The sequence below is a fragment of the Poromitra crassiceps genome, assembly GCF_964638095.1.
Source record: "Poromitra crassiceps genome assembly, chromosome: 5".
In the NCBI taxonomy this organism is placed as follows: domain Eukaryota; kingdom Metazoa; phylum Chordata; class Actinopteri; order Beryciformes; family Melamphaidae; genus Poromitra; species Poromitra crassiceps.
In genome coordinates this window covers 23,478,020-23,494,111 of record NC_139642.1, presented here as the reverse complement: position 1 = coordinate 23,494,111, position 16,092 = coordinate 23,478,020, and the positions used below count along the sequence as shown (strand labels likewise).

General features: G+C 44.5%; 2 protein-coding genes across 2 annotated transcripts in view; both read right to left on the bottom strand.

The window, feature by feature from the left end:
• The window catches only part of bloc1s3 (biogenesis of lysosomal organelles complex-1, subunit 3), a 95,875-nt gene that overhangs the window by 68,403 nt on the left and 11,380 nt on the right, over nt 1–16,092 (bottom strand). The gene's annotated exons all lie outside the window — the stretch shown is intronic.
• On the bottom strand, nt 836–4,261 carry LOC310777277 (mRNA decay activator protein ZFP36). The gene is made up of 2 exons (XM_083637587.1): nt 4,125–4,261; nt 836–3,418 (listed from the first exon to the last, which is right to left on the bottom strand). The coding sequence occupies exons 1-2, from the start codon at nt 4,155–4,157 to the stop codon at nt 2,135–2,137; spliced, it is 1,317 nt and encodes a 438-aa protein (XP_083493713.1). The 5' UTR covers nt 4,158–4,261; the 3' UTR covers nt 836–2,134.

Here is a 16,092-nt window from a genome sequence, read left to right as displayed (position 1 = left end):
ACAACAACAACAACAACAACAACAACAACAACAACAAAACATGGAAAAAGGCAAGGGGTTGAATACTCTGTAATCTGTTGGCTATCTCTGATTGCGTATTCAGCAATACACACGTCACTAACTGCTTGGAACATTTTGATTTATGTGAATTTCTTTGGAATAGGATTTCAGGAATCTGGGGCAAAACCTCCCCCACACACCCCCATTTAACCCTTTGTTCTTAACGAGCCAGATGTCTGTTTTCAATATTCAGCCGTGTGTCGATGACGTGATAATCATGTCTACATCAGGTGACCTAACTGCTGCCTCCTGCACTGTATACACAACAAAGGCACTGTATACCACACAATACAGAGAGACAGAGAGAGAAACAGAGGGGGAGAGACTCCTCTGTCAAACTTCCAATATCTCTAGGTTCTCTCTTTGCTTGTCTTCATGTGATCTACAAAATATAATATAATACTGTACCAGCAGGGATTTATCTGATATTATAGTGTAGTATACTGTATGTATGGACAAGTGCAAAAGTGTCCTCAACACCTAGAAGTTGAATGGGAATGAATGGTGATTATGTCACTAACAGGGTAGAACAGAGTTATTGACTGTATCAAAACAAAAAGTGTGCCACTAGAAAAATGGTCTCAAATGTCTAATAAGCAAATCATATTTATATTCTAAGTGAGTACATTATGTAAGTGAATCTATAGAATATGGCTCTCTTATGATCTCTTAGACCCTGCTGGTGTATCTCTCGCTCAGAAGGCATCTTGGGTGCATAGCAAACTAACCCCAACTAAAACACAAATGAGTCAAAAAGAATATCACATCATTTATTTGTAGAGAAATTTATTTTGTCCTTTTCAGGCAATTAAAAATATAGGATTCTCTTTTTTTTTCTTCTTGATGATAATTCTCACATTGCTTTTCACAGACCCTGGAAAAAAGTCTCCATAAATAAAGTACAAAATACATTTGTTTCTTTTAACACAAATAAATATCATAATAAATATATTAGTTTAAGTTAAACAATGCAAATAAGGCAACCAATAACCAAAAGGAATACTGTGGTGTTAAAGTCCCTGGCCCAATAAGCTTCTCCAACCAGAGTTAGGAACCAACCAAGGTCGTCAAACAAACGGGGGACAATAAAACGGAGGTGCAATTTACCAACCAGCGAAAATCACAGAATGTTTTACCCAAACAAATCACAGAATGTTTTACCCAATCAAATCTCCACAAGACTGGATACGAATTATGCTTCTCTTCTTCACATCTAACCTCACTGATGGATAAGACTCTTTGATCTTTGTGCATTCTGCATTTCATGTTTGACAGCACCCCACGTGTCAGAGAATGGTCACACACACACACACACACACATACACATGCACGCACGCACACGCACACGCCCACACACACACGCACACGCGCGCACACACACACACACACACACACACACACACACACACACACACACACACACACAAATGCACACACGCACACAGCCAGATACAGAGCATATAGTGATGAGTAAGTTGTGGTTGAATGCTACTGGGAGACAGACTGACAGTTCCTCCCATTAGAATTAACTGTAAAGTGCATATCACAGATTGAATGGCATCAGTGACAGACGTCAGGTCTCACTGATTAAGGCTACAGAATCAAATATACTGTTCGTGGCACTGAGAGTGAATAGCCTATAGCTACGAGGCAAGGCACAGGAATTATTGATTATCACCGCTGATAAGCTATCTTTGATCACTACAGATTTGCTGTAAGTATAAACCAGACTATTCACTAGTACTCTTAGCCATCAAGGCCTGCACAGGAGTTAATTCATATGGAAGACCAAATACAACGGTCTCATTGGCTACATAATATCTCTACGTATAAAAATAGATTCTGATAACATTTTGGTACCAAAACAATCTCGTTATCTGTAGTTTGTCCAGGATGAGTTCCATTTTTCATACACGTCAATTAAGAACGGTCATAAGTGTTGCTGAGTCATTAAAGGCCGACAGGTCCCGATCAATCAAATCTGATGCTAAAAAAGAGCAAAGAGAAAGTCTAGATCGACAGACGAGTTCACTAAGTGTTGATTCTGTTGCGCTCCTCTTCCCTTTAGCGTCTCCTAGTCAGACAGGGACAGGCGCTCGAACACGGTGAGCCTCTTGGTGGCTGATCCGTCGAACGTGGGCGACTCGCTCCCGCTTGACCCGCCGCTGCTGCTGCTATAGCTGTCCTCCAGAGAGTCCTCCGAGGAGAAGCGCTGGAGAGCAGCGGGCTTCACGAAGCCCCCGTGGCCCCCCGCACCTGGAAACAGCACACTGGCATCCTGGCGGTGCCCCTCCTCCATGCCGGGGAAAGCTCTGCTGCTGCCGCCGCCGCCGCCGTTTGCGGCCTGCGAGTTATTTCCGTGGCCACACACGCAGCGCGAGGGCTTGGGCTCCACTATGAGAGGAATGTTGTGGATGTCCCCGGCGCTGGCACGGCTCTGATGGGGGCCGAACTGGAACGCGGCCGCCACCTCCCGCTGCAGCAGGGTGTCGGCGAACACCGGGGAGAGGAGGTCAGCGGGAGGCGGGGAGACGGAGGGGGCGCGGCTGAAGCCCAGGTTGGGCTCGTTGAAAGCCAGGGGAGGAGGAGGGGAGCGGCGCGTGGAGCCCAGGAACCCGGCGAAGCTGACGCTCTGGCGGAGCTGGTGCCGCGGGTTCTGAGCGGCGCCCATTTGACACGACTGGTTCTGGAATTTGGCGGACGCCAGTCCGCCGCAGCCACTGCCGCTGATCTTCTCCTGGTGGAGGAAGTGGCAGCGCATGCCGTACGGGCAGTAGCCAAAGTTGTAGAAGGTTCTGCAGGGCTCCGTCTTGTACTTGGGGTGGCGGTAGAGTCCGCGGAGCTCCGCCTCGCCGTGGGCAAACTGGCACTTGCTGCCGTACTTGCAGCTGCCGCTCTCCTGGAAGCCGCGGCACAGTTCAGTCTTGTAGCGGTTGGAGGGCAGCATGGGCTGGACCTGCGGCTGGAGGGCGGAGGAGGGAGGGAAGCCGGGCGGCGGCGCCACAGTGGCAGAGGAGGCCGAGGAGAAGGCGTCCAGGCCGAAGGAGGCCAGCAGGGCGCTGCTGCACTCGGTCAGGCTCATGGAGCGATCTGGCCTGAAGGGGAGCTGTGGAGCCTTGGAGAGCGAGGAGGAGGACTGGCTCCAGATGTTGGCCGGCCAGAGGGGGCTGCTGTCGTCGTCGTCATCATGGTTCATGTGCTCCGTGCTCAGGCTGTGCCTGGGGCCGGGGGAGGGGGGGGAGGGCGGGCAGGGGGAGGAGAAGAAGGAGGCGGACCGGTTCAACCGACTGTGCCCCGGGACTTTGAGCTGAGACTGGGCCGGGAGGAAGGCGTCATCATGGGTCAGGTTCAGAAAGTTCTGTTAGGAAAGAGCCACGGAGATGATTACTATACAGGCATACTTATTGTTCAAAGGGTTTATCTCCAAAACAATACATGTTCAATATTCAAAAGACACAGATGAATACATCATCTAAAATGCTAGTGTTTTTGGAGCAAATTTCTTTTTAGTTGTCTGTGTCAATCCCCCCCCCCCCCCCCCCCCCATTTTTTTTAAGTTAGTAAAATCCTTTTTTGGAATAGGCCTAAGTGTTTCTATTCCTTAAGAATAGCTTGAATATAATCCAAAGCAAAGGGTTAGCAGCACTACACATTATGAGAAACTGTGACTGTTTCTATTTGTCGTGCATGTTAACTTAACTTAACTTAACTTAACTTATGTTCTGATACTAGAACTGCTTGGAATTCAAGACAAAAACAAACCGACAGGAAAGTGGAGCCTCTCTCTTATCTCATATCTATTTAAATGGAGGGATTCCTCTGACAGCGAGTCCCAGACATGTTCCACTCTTTACCACTTCAAAATAGGTTTATTGTCAAATCAATGGTAACAACACGGGAATAAAACTGAGCGGGAATCAACAAATAAACAAACACAATCCACTTTTGGAAAGGAGTAGAGCTCACACATTCCACCAAGCTTTTTCTCCTTCTTCTTCTTATTCCATGCTGCCTAAACAAGATAACGGTCAAAAAGAAAGATAATCCATGGTCCTCTCACTCACCCGTGTTAGGATGTCGTCGAGCATGTCGGACATACTGTGTACTCCCGTGGTTAAGAGAAGTGGTTTCAGCTCTCAGCCCTTCAGTCTTGGTCCTGATATCACTGTTGGCTACCTGATGTGTACAGACTAGAGTCAAGTTAACTTTGTCTTCTGTCCCCTGCCCTTTTTATAGTCTCTCTACTCCCCCCGGAGCAGGAGGAGTTTCCGCTTGCTATGTTCCCGGATGACCCCTCCCCTCCACCTCAAGTTTCAGCTCTGAGCTCAGAGCTGGGCGGGTAGGCTTAGCCTACAAACTGGCTGTGTATTTTTAGCCAGCTGTGTGAAATGTTTCAGTTTCATATAGGCGTGCAAAGTGGCTTATTTACAAAGCAACAACATATAGGTGCCTATTAGTGCACGCAATGATGTCCACTTCTATGAATGATGAGAGCTTTTCTGCTGAGAGCGATACATCGTTTGAGCTCTGTGAGAAGTTTCAGGTTCACAAAGCACCCAGACGTGAAGTGGTTTATTGACATGGCGGGGAGGACCAGGGGGTGAATTCAGTCACTCTTTGAGATGAGGCTGAGCGGTTTATCTCTTTTCAGATCAACTGTATCACAGCAGCTAGGAAACAATGTGGTATAGTTCACCCACCTCGGTTAGTTCACCCACCTCTGTATTTGCCACTATACAGTAGGTGGCGAGGACAGTCCATACAGTCACACTGTGCTCTTTCCTCTTTAACCCGCCACGTGACAAGACAACAGCTTTTTCCTATAGTAAGAGCCCATCAACATGTTGTTTCATGTGTATTCCTCTGAGTGATGGTATAGACTTTCAGGAAGTGTGATGCACCGCCGTGTCCCTGATCATACACTGTATACACTTTGCACATGTTTACCAGCAGGGAGGGGAGGACGTATATGTGTTTACCAGAATACATACTATTCTACTTCCCCTTATTTCCTCTATAGTTTCATCAGATCCAATATTCCAACTGCTGATTACTAGAAGATTATACCTTTGAAATGAAAACAAAAAGAAATAGCTGGGCCATTTAGAACGGAATCACGACTGAATTGACAGGTAAATGTGGACTGCCATTTGTACATTCCAAACCACATATTTGAACATTGCCCTCTTCACATCGTATGTTGTATCTCTGTTAGCCTGTTGTCATGTCAACTTTTAAATATCGGTGTCTTCATTGTCAACAGCTAATTTACCCGATGGGCCATGTGGATATATTGAAAAGCTAGTGGTAGAAAAATAGGGTGACTCACAATTGGATAATTCTGCTTAATTACATATATATATATATATATATATAGAGAGAGAGAGAGAGAGAGAGAGAGATTGACACCCTGTTGCCACTTTTAAATGAATGGAACACAATGGGAATAAGTGTGTGACTCTTCATATGTCACATTAACTAAACAAACAAAAGCAAAAATGCTATTACAGAACATCATCATTAGTTTCCTGCTGGTTTCGACGGAGAGCCGCACGCAGCTTTTTGTTTTGGTTCTCACACGCTTAGCAGAGCGTGACAGCTACAAACCTATTACTGTAACTGTGTGTGTGTGCGTGCGTGCGTGTGTGTGTGTGTGTGTGTGTGTGTGTGTGTGTGTGTGTGTGCGTGCGTGTGCGTGTGCGTGCGTGCGTGTGCGTGTGTTATCCTGTGCTATTACAGTATTTTGTGGGATCAAAATGTACGCACACTCAGTAAGGGTAATTTCGAGGAGTCACTGGGTTACGAGTTGGAAGGGCCGATGTGGGAGATTACTGATAGCAAAGTTAAAAAAATAAATAAAAAAAATAGTACACTCTCTTTGTAGGGGACACGGTGTGTGATGATGTCACGAATGAGTCCAAGTAGTGGCATCACCCGGGGGTTTTATATAGTCTTATTGGATAGCAATGTAGATATTCTATATACATTCACCGCATTAAACCTTCATACTCTGTATCACGGACTGAATTAATTTGACTGACGCCCGGCGTTCATTCATAAATAACTAATGACATCAGACAGGATGCTAAAAGATTATTTTGATTTCGCAGTGAAATTACAGAAGAAATTGGCAGAGAGAGAGAGAGACACAGAGAGAGAGAGAGAGAGAGAGAGAGAGAGAGAGAGAGAGAGAGAGAGAGACATAGGATATGAAGTGAAGTATCAACACAGCATAGTGCAGGACGTGCAGCTTATCACTGAGCCAGTGAAAACCCTGCTAAGTGACTAATGAGTGCATAACGTTTCATCATTCTCTGCTGGCTGAAAAGCTGCAGGCCTGATACCATCTCATCTTCTGTGTGCTGGCTCTCGCGTGAGTCACCAGCTTCTGGCAGTGACGAGGTGGAAGCATCCGTTTGCAAGTCACATGAGGTAACACCAATTTCATGCACGTGAAACGGCTTGTTGAGTATGTTATTGAGAAAATGAGTAGTGTGTGTGTGTGTGTGTGTGTGTGTGTGTGTGTGTGTGTGTGTGTGTGTGTGTGTGTGTGTGTGTGTGTGTGTGTGTATGTGTGTGCTAGTATATAGCTAGCTTTGTGAGAACCAATTTGAGGTTCATACCTGGAAAGTGAGGACGTTGTAGGAGAGTTTAGAGCATTTTGGCCGGTCCTCGCTTTCTCACAAACCTTCAAGTGGGCCTTAAAGTCAATAGGGTTTAGGTTAAGGTTAGTGTGGGTTAGGGTTAGGCACTTAGTTGTGCTGGTTAAGGTTAGGGCTATAGGGTTTAGGTTAAGGTTAGTGTGGGTTAGGGCTAGGCATTTAGTAGTGCTGGTTAAGGTTAGGGCTATAGGGGCTAGGGAATGCATTATTTTAATGAATGTCCTCATTAAGATAGCTGTACAAAGGCACATGACACTGAATGACACTCTATGTATACATGTGTGTGTGTGTGTGTGTGTGTGTGTGTGTGTGTGTGCCTGTGTGCATGCGTGCGTGCGTGCGTGTGTGTGTGTGTGTGTGTGTGTGTGTGTGTGTGTGTGTGTGTGCGTGCGTGCGTGTGTTTGTGTGTGTGTGTGTGTTTGGGGCTATCAAATTTCTTCCAAATGTGACTCAGCAGGTCACTGTTTTCCCAATGTACAAGACTTTGTCTGATAACTTTTTTCTAAGCAATCATTAATTTTGCGTACTTTGAACTTGCTTTGTTACATATCACTGCTTTTATACCGATCGCTTATTTGATCAAATACGAGTTAATATGTTTGTTGATGTCATGAAGTAGAATAAAAACAAACCCCCCCCCCCCCACCCCCCCGACCAACTGATTTGTTTTTGATTATGAGACCAAAAAACACAATTATTTCATTCAGGGACGCCAACATTGAACCCTGACACTGTCAACATCCCCCTCTGAAATATAAGTTGCACTGCAGATTTACACCCATGGCATCTGGCAGCAGACCGGCCAAAGCAAAACAGGCCCACTCATGTTCGGCTATAAATAACCGCAGTTGCATATAAATAATCTTTACCTAAATATAAACTTTACAGTGTTGGATTCACTGGAAATGACACTACAGGGCTGTCTGCAGGGCGTGGAAAATATCCCTCCGCCTCTCTCTCTCTCTCTCATTTCCCCCTACTTTCTTTCATCCCACAGAAAAGAAGTAGTCCCCTTCCTTTGAGAGAGGAGCAGAATGCTCAGGGAGTGTGTGGCAGTCAGGTGTGTGTTTTCACTAGCCTACATGTGTCTGGCGGCTACCTCGCTCAACTTGTTTCTGTTCTGCCTCTAAACTCAGTGCTATGGAAAGTCACTCAGGGAGGGGCACACACACACACATGCTCTCTCACACACACACACACACACACACACACACACACACACACACACGTCACACACACACACACACACACACACATGCTCTCTCACTCACACACACACACACACACACACACACACACACGTCACACACACACACACACACGCACGCACGCACGCACGCACACACACACACACGCACGCACGCACGCACGCACGCACGCACGCACACACACACACACACACACACACACACACACACGTCACACACACACACACACACACACACACACACACACACACACACACACACACACAGCAACATGAGACATCAGTGTGACTTTTTTTTCTTGTGCGAGTTTTCCAAGTTTTCCACTGTTTTTTTTTTCTTCCGCGACATGCTAAAGCACATGCGGCCTGCTAACATGTCAGGACCTGATCACACGGCGCACGGCGCTAGCTGCTGCGTCATCCGTGTTGACACAGTGTAAACGCATAGGGTGTGTGGAAAGTCTGTAATGTGAGAAGGTAGTGGAGACCAGATCCACGTTGTAGGTACAAGCCGAGGCTGGGAAGGATCCATAAAGAAAAAAAAAAACACAGAGCGCGCAACATCTTGTTCTCAGCCCAGGACGTATCTCATCATAAGCCAGAAGCTGCACCATTCTGTTATACAATCCAAACAGAAAAGATCTCATAAGGCTTTCTGGAGCTTCCAATGTTTGACCTCATTATGGTCAAAGAATGGGAAAGCAAGTGGAAAGATCATTTCCATGTGGGGACCAATACATTAAAACACCTGTTATTTTCCGAAAGAATGAAACCTAGAAGCAAAATAAGTCGCCTCTCTCTACATAAACACATACACACATAGCATAATAATACCCAATTTGTCTTTCCTTTAAATTTAAAGGAAGCAGTGTTCTTTCCTTAAGGTAACGGTTTTTCTTTTGATGTCTTACTGTGGCATCAACCTAATAGAAACAACTTATGTTTGTTTTTGTTTTTAACCTTTATTTAACCAGGTAAGTCATTAAGAACACATTCTTATTTACAATGGCGCCCTGGCAAAAGGTCCCCATGTTGCAAAAGCCAGCTATTCAATTCACCTTATGTAGCCCCGCCCACTTGACCCAGTTGTGTTATGACTTACTGTTCAAAACACCGTCTGTTTTACATTGTCACTAGTAGCCTACTGTACTGTCACAGGAAGTGTAAACACAATAGGAAGTAACTGGCTGAGTTGGAACATACGGTGAATAGAATAAAGCCAAAATTAAACTTGAATTTCACTTGTCCTATACCAGCATTATTTTCTATCTATATGGTAAAAGTAATGTAATGTAATGTAATATGACTGTGACTGCATGTAATGTAATGTAATGTAATGTGAATGAAGTAAGAAGACCGAAAGGAACTGACTCGTGAAGTCTCAACCATGGAAAGTGACTGGCCATTAGGTCACGTACACCATGTCTCCCTATAGTGCACTGTGTGTGTTTCTGTGACTGTGTACGATGCCACCAAGCTGTCAATGGATGGATCATTAACCAGTATAGGTCTGTGTTTACCCTACTAACCCTGTAGCATGTGACTGCATGTCTGACTGTATGAGTCTACAATATTAACCCTGTAGCATGTGACTGCATGTCTGACTGTATCTGAGTCTACAATATTAACCCTGTAGCATGTGACTGCATGTCTGACTGTATCTGAGTCTACAATATTAACCTGTAGCATGTGACTGCATGTCTGACTGTATCTGAGTCTACAATATTAACCCTGTAGCATGTGACTGCATGTCTGACTGTATCTGAGTCTACAATATTAACCCTGTAGCATGTGACTGCATGTCTGACTGTATCTGAGTCTACAGTATTAACCCTGTAGCATGTGACTGCATGTCTGACTGTATCGAGTCTACGATATTAACCCTGTTACAGGGATGTCCAACCTTTTTTGAATGGGGCCAGATTAGATCATGTGAAAATACCGGGGGGTATAACCCATCATATGGGTTATTTAAAAAAAATCACACCAAACAATACTCTAGGGATTTTGTTTACCATCTGAAAACATTAGTTCCTCCTGCATAGTTCCTGCTTGGTGCTTGTCTACAAACTGTCCTGTCATCGTTAGGTGAACGGGGAAAAGAATGCAATTGAACTTGCTTGATTAACCAATACTGTGTAGAGGGCCACATAGTATACTTTGAAGCCGAGGGCCACTTCAAACCGCTTAAAGCCGGACTTTGGACATGCCTGCATGATGTGACTGCAAGTCTGACTATATTATCTGAGACTATATTAACCCTGTAGCATGTGACTGTATGTCTGACTGTCTCTGAGTCTACAGTATTAACCCTGTAGCATCTGAGACGGGACCAGTGGCTGAGGAGGTACGCAAACCCTTTGCTCTTTCTCCTCAAAGTATTTGTAGTAGACAACGAGTCGCCTCTTGAATGCTGCTTTTACTTTAGGTTAAAGCTGAACCGTGTATATAGCAGAGTCGCGACATCTCCATTCACACTCCAATGGACCAGTTTTACTCTCAAGAGTTCCAGGAAGTAAGGTTCTGGATTAAGCAGCACTGTCGAGTTGCAGCAAAATGGACAGTTTGTGTTGTACTTTGAACGTTTTTTCTTTTCTTTTGAAGAATCAAATTGTACATTATCAGCTTTATTTTAGCATTCAAAAGTAGCGCGAGACCCCTTCCTGGCTGTTCATTGGCTAATGAGTCACGCATCCTGGTCCTCCGCTGATGCCACTCTCTCTCTAAATTGCTCTGGGTTAAAGTATTTCTCTCCACCAATCACAACACAGAAAGGGAACTTAGCTCCTCACAATGACAAGGCCAATAGAGGCCAGTGTGATGTGCCTCTTTGTAATAAATAGTGGTTAAGACAGCCATAATTCTCCTGTAATCCTACTGTCCAAGTCATTTTCACCACATAAAAGAGTCTGTCTTAGCCAGGCTAGTATATATTTAACCCTGTGAGGGAGTCCTGACTCAAGGGAAAGAAGTATTATTCTGGCTGATGACCCCCTCCAGGAGGGAAACTGCGGGGAACTTTGGAGGAGTCTGACTCATCCTGGATGGCAGCACACTGCCAAGTCATCAGGCTCATGATGACAGCCAGGTGAGTTCAGCGTCAAAGCCTCCCTTCATGCTGAGAGACACGTGGTCATGATTTTGATGACAGTCATTATTAAGATGTTGACAACGGTGCGGTTATACACAGTCACCTTTGTATCCGGAAATAGAATTAATCGATTCTGGCGTTTTATTTTGGAAATATTGAATCCTTCGTTACTAAATGTAACTGTAATTCAGTTTGCGTCAAATAATTTATGACTATAACTCTCATCATAGTCAACTTATTTATCATAATATCCTCATTATATCCTCTCTCTCTCTCCTCTCCACTTTCTATTTCTTTGACTTTATTAATTTCCTTCACCCCCTCCTTCCAGTTTCTATCAAAGCCTCTGATAAATACCGTTTGACCAGATTGTGCTCGCTGCAAATATTGATTTAGTGACATGAAGCACAAGCAGGGTGGTAGAGCTAACATGGCTGCCACTGGCAAACCGCTGAGGCCAAGCTGTTACAGTGTAGCAGGTGATTCATCTGGATGGAGAGATGGTCAGATGAGTGTGAGGGAGGAGGAGAGCATGAAGAAGGGAGAGAGGGAGGACAGAAAGTGAGTCAGTGCTTATTTGGTCTGGTGCCCATATTGACATTATGACCAGGGAAAGTACCTGCCTCTCCAACTGGGATAATTTTTAAATTTAAACATAGACACACACACACACACACACACACACACACACACACACACACACACCCCCCCACACACACACACACACACACACGCACGCACGCACACACACACACACACACACACACCTTGACACACACACACACACACACACACACACACACACACACATAGTGCGCTGTGACTACCATGAATGAGGGTGATTCGATTCACTTACTAAACTTATTTTCTCATCCCTTTACCGTAATCATCCCTATAATGTTATAATGTTGACCTGCTCTGACAAGCCAGTTTTCTATAGCAGTTATTCTCAACCTTTTACACGTGAAGGATCCCTAATTTAGTCCACATTAGAGCTATGGATTCAATGAGATCTTCTCTCTTGCACCCAAATATGAGAATATTTCTATTGTTAGATATGATTGTGTCCAGAATTCCATGACTATCTGTATTGTAGGTAGAGCGATAACTGGGAAACTATACAAAAAAAGTACATTATCACTGTGTTAACTTCTTGCAAATGAAATATTGGTGAAGTTTAACATTTCAGAAATCTGCTCCTCGAACCCCCTCAAGGACCCTTGGTGGTCCGTGGACGCCACATTGAGAACCACTGTTCTATAAAGTGTGTAAACAGAGTTGAAGTATCACAGAGCAGAATGTGTGGCATGTGAAATTGAGCCTTCTTCGACCTGAACCTGTTACATCCGACATGGATTTTCAAGGATGCTGGCATTGCAACTATTGTTTCCTTGTAAGCTAAAAAACTCCATTGCGTTTAGTCTTTACAGGATATCATGATGCAATACATGCATGTGGATTTTTTCTGGACCTTCTGAATGGAATGGAATGAAACTGAAATGGTAGCCTACACACACACACACTCACTCAGTCGGGACCGGATGGCAGTGTGCTGGAATGCTTCCATAGAAATCGAGTTGTTCCTGTATGTTGTAACAGTCCTGTGTTTACATCAGGCTATACTCTGACTACATTATGAGCACCATTGCCAGTAACTGGGCAGGTCCAAATGAATGATGACTGGTCAAAATGTCGTTATGTGTGTCTCAAAGTACGTATGTGTCAATGCTATGGAATAAACCACAGGCTGATGTGGCAATGCCATCATGCTGGTGTTCCTTTCGTTCAACCCTTATTTCCGCAAAACAATCACTTGACTACGGATCATTTTCTGGTTTAAAGCTGCATTCAGCAATGTTTTTGTATTCAAATAAGTGTTAAATGGCTCTATATTCTGACAGTAATCACTGAAATAGAGTGTTTGGTCAGTGACTTGAAACCCCCAACCCCCCACTGTCCTCTATCTTCTCTCCTGTAGTCCTGCAGGCAGGGCGGATGTATCTCCGCAACCGTAAGTCCTAGAGACTCACCGATGACGGCATTGGATTTGGGGTGAAAAAATACGTTATAGTCTTTTAAAAGCATCGCGATTGGACCTTCCATTTATCAGAAAATATCAACTTTTGTCTGATTGGATCAAAATTGGCGCCGACCTCAAACTATCTTCTGTCCTATTGTGCTCTTCCCCTGCCCTCTATTCTATTCTATTCTATTCTATTCATGTATAGGTTGTTTTGACTTGTTCCAAGTGATCACAACTAACAGCCTATTTCCCCCTCAGTTTTTATGATACAATTCTTCTTATTTTTTTGGTCGTATTTTTTCATCCTGTATTCTGGTCTATTCCGTTTCATTCTGTCACTATTCTGAGTTGTTCTCCTCTTTGGGGAAAGTCAGTGCTGTTTTTTTGTTGAATGGCTGTTGGTCCTTCTCAGCAGTGTGAGAGCTGTGGTCACTGGTGTTGTGGACATGCAGCTACGGTTGCTTCTAGTTTGTCTGGAGTGATTGTGATGGTCCAACCTTATTTATCTGGACTCCTGCTGATATTAGTGGAATTAGACTGGAGATTAGATTATTGTATTACTTTATATATTAGGAAAAATCCTCGATAAAAGACAGAACATAAATAAGATAAGTAATTAATAAGTTCCCACCGTCGACTCCAATTCCAGTGCTCAGCCAACAGTTACATCAAAGAATCTCAAAATAATTTACAGCATGAGCACAGCGATGTGTTGGATTGTTGCAATGTGTTAAGGCGGGGTGGGAGGGGTCATGTTGTTGCCATGGTTACAATGTATCATCATGTTGCTTTCGGCAGAATGAATGCATGGGCTTGGTTGGCTGGTTAAAATTATTTAATTTATTTTAAATTTAACATAGCAACGTTTTGGACCAACGTTGCTATGTTACAATTTCGGCTCCAAAATTGTAAAATGGTAACGTTTTTTAACCTCTCCCAGACCATAACCCTAAACCGAACCTCTCCCACCCCTCAACCCATTGAAAAAAAAAACATTTTACAATTTTGGAGCCGAAATTATAACATAGCAACGTTGCTATTAAAAAAAAATGGAGACTGTGTTGCGGAGATGCCATTGTGAAGCAGAAAGCACACACACACACTCTACACACGACTCTATACTAAGGCCATTTGCTTTGCGTGTCTGAACAAACACTTACAGATGTAGGCCAATGAAAGAAACAACACAATGGTGTATTGTGGCACACAGATCAGCACGTTGGACCGGTTGCACTCGTTTTGCTATACGCTGCGTCTCTTAAGGCAGTATCAGGCATGATGCTGCAAAATACTCAAAAGGAAAATAGCCTCCCGAGAGGCGATATGGAGAGAGCTGTCAAGCACAATGGCCTCTGAAATAAATGGTGAAACGTTCACCACAAAGCTCAGCAATAAACAGCGAGAGAAGTGCGTGCAGCGGCCTCCTTCCCCTATCACGGTTTTGCTCCAGAGTGAAAGTGTGGTTTTGGATACATTTGTGTGTTGCGTGCCTAAACTCTATCAAAAGACAATGGCTCAATAAAAAAAAAAAAATCTAAGTTCTATCCTAAACTATCACATTGCGGCAGCTGGAAATGGAATTCTAGGATTATTCAATGCTTGTGTGTTTCCAGTATAAAACTTGTTTACCTCTCTGCTTCAGTGGAGTCAAATGTGGTGGTTTATTGTAAAAATCTGCTGTGTGTGTGTGTGTGTGCGTGTGTGTGTGCGTGTGTGTGCATGTGCGCGTGCGTGTGTGTGTGTGTGTGTGTGTGTGCGTGTGTGTGTGTGTGTGTGTGTGTGTGTGCGTGTGTGTGTGTTGAAAGCATTGTGTTTTCTCTGCAGAGCTGTACATTTCTCATCCAGATCCCAAACAAACTTTCTCAGTGTGAAGTTTCCCCCCGCAGGAACAAACAGGTACTTACAGATGGAAGAAGAAGGAGGGGGAAAAAAAGGAAAAGGGTTTTCTCACATCACCTTCATGCCACAGGCCTTCACACACTGGCTGGGCTGACCGAGGTGCAAAAAGCCAAGGGAAGGAGATCTGATGTTCCCATGGCTGTCTAAACTAAACAAGTAGAAACCACACGTCACACTGCATGCGAGTTCCAACTTCGGACTGTTGACACAGAAAGATCTGTGACACAGTTAAAGCAAAACTGATCTTCTGTTTGAGTCTAAAAGCATTTCGCTGCTTGATCAGCTGGGGCGTTCTGATGTGACCTGAGTCTATCAGTCTGATGACTATTATGACTCTGGGACAGACGGCAGATATTTCGGGGTTTCCGCCCCAGAGCGGACGTCCCGCCCCTTCCGTCATTGTTTACATGCCGACAACATCTCATATGCAGCTATTTATTATTATTGTTAGTCTAAATGTCATCTGGAGCTACCATCGATCAGCTCCAACTCCATTCTCATGTCATTTGGATTGTAAGCAATAACCGCGGCGCACGGAAGCGGAAGTCTTGGCGCCGACATCCACTCTAGAGCGGAGACCCCGACATATCGGCCGTCTGTCCCAGAGTCATATTAGTCGTCAGACCGATTGGATTCACGTGAGATCGTGAGATCACGATCGCACGACAAATCCATCTTGCCTCGCTCCAATCTGTTGGTTTGAATCTGAACCACCAGTCGTTCACAGCAGAGCCGTGTATATAGAAGAGTCACGACATCTCCATTCACTCCAGTGGACCAGTTTTTTTTACTCTCAAGAGTTCCCGGAAGTAAGGTTTTGGATTAAGCAACACTGTCGAGTTGCAGCAAAATGGTCAGTTTGTGATGTACTTTGAAAGGGTCAGACGTTTAAAGAATCAAATTGTACATTAGCAGCTTCATTTTAGCATTCAAAAGTAGCGCGAGACCCCTTCCTGGCTGTTCATTGGCTACACATTTTAGTCCTCCGCTGACACCACCACTGACACCACTCTCTTACTAGATTGCTCTGAGCTTCTGGTTCTCGCAGCGTCCTATGAGGCAGCTACAGGCGGGCTTTTGTGTGATGACACCGAGAGCGAGCCTGTGATACGTGATAGACAGACGGTTCATCCAATCACCTGTCAGGCAT

Excerpts from the sequence above, each read along its gene's own strand:
- LOC310777277 (XM_083637587.1), bottom strand. The coding sequence starts at position 4,157 with ATGTCCGACATGCTCGACGACATCCTAACACGG. Across the intron at positions 3,419-4,124 it reads TCGACGACATCCTAACACGG|AACTTTCTGAACCTGACCCA; the intron begins GTGAGTGAGAGG and ends CTTTCCTAACAG.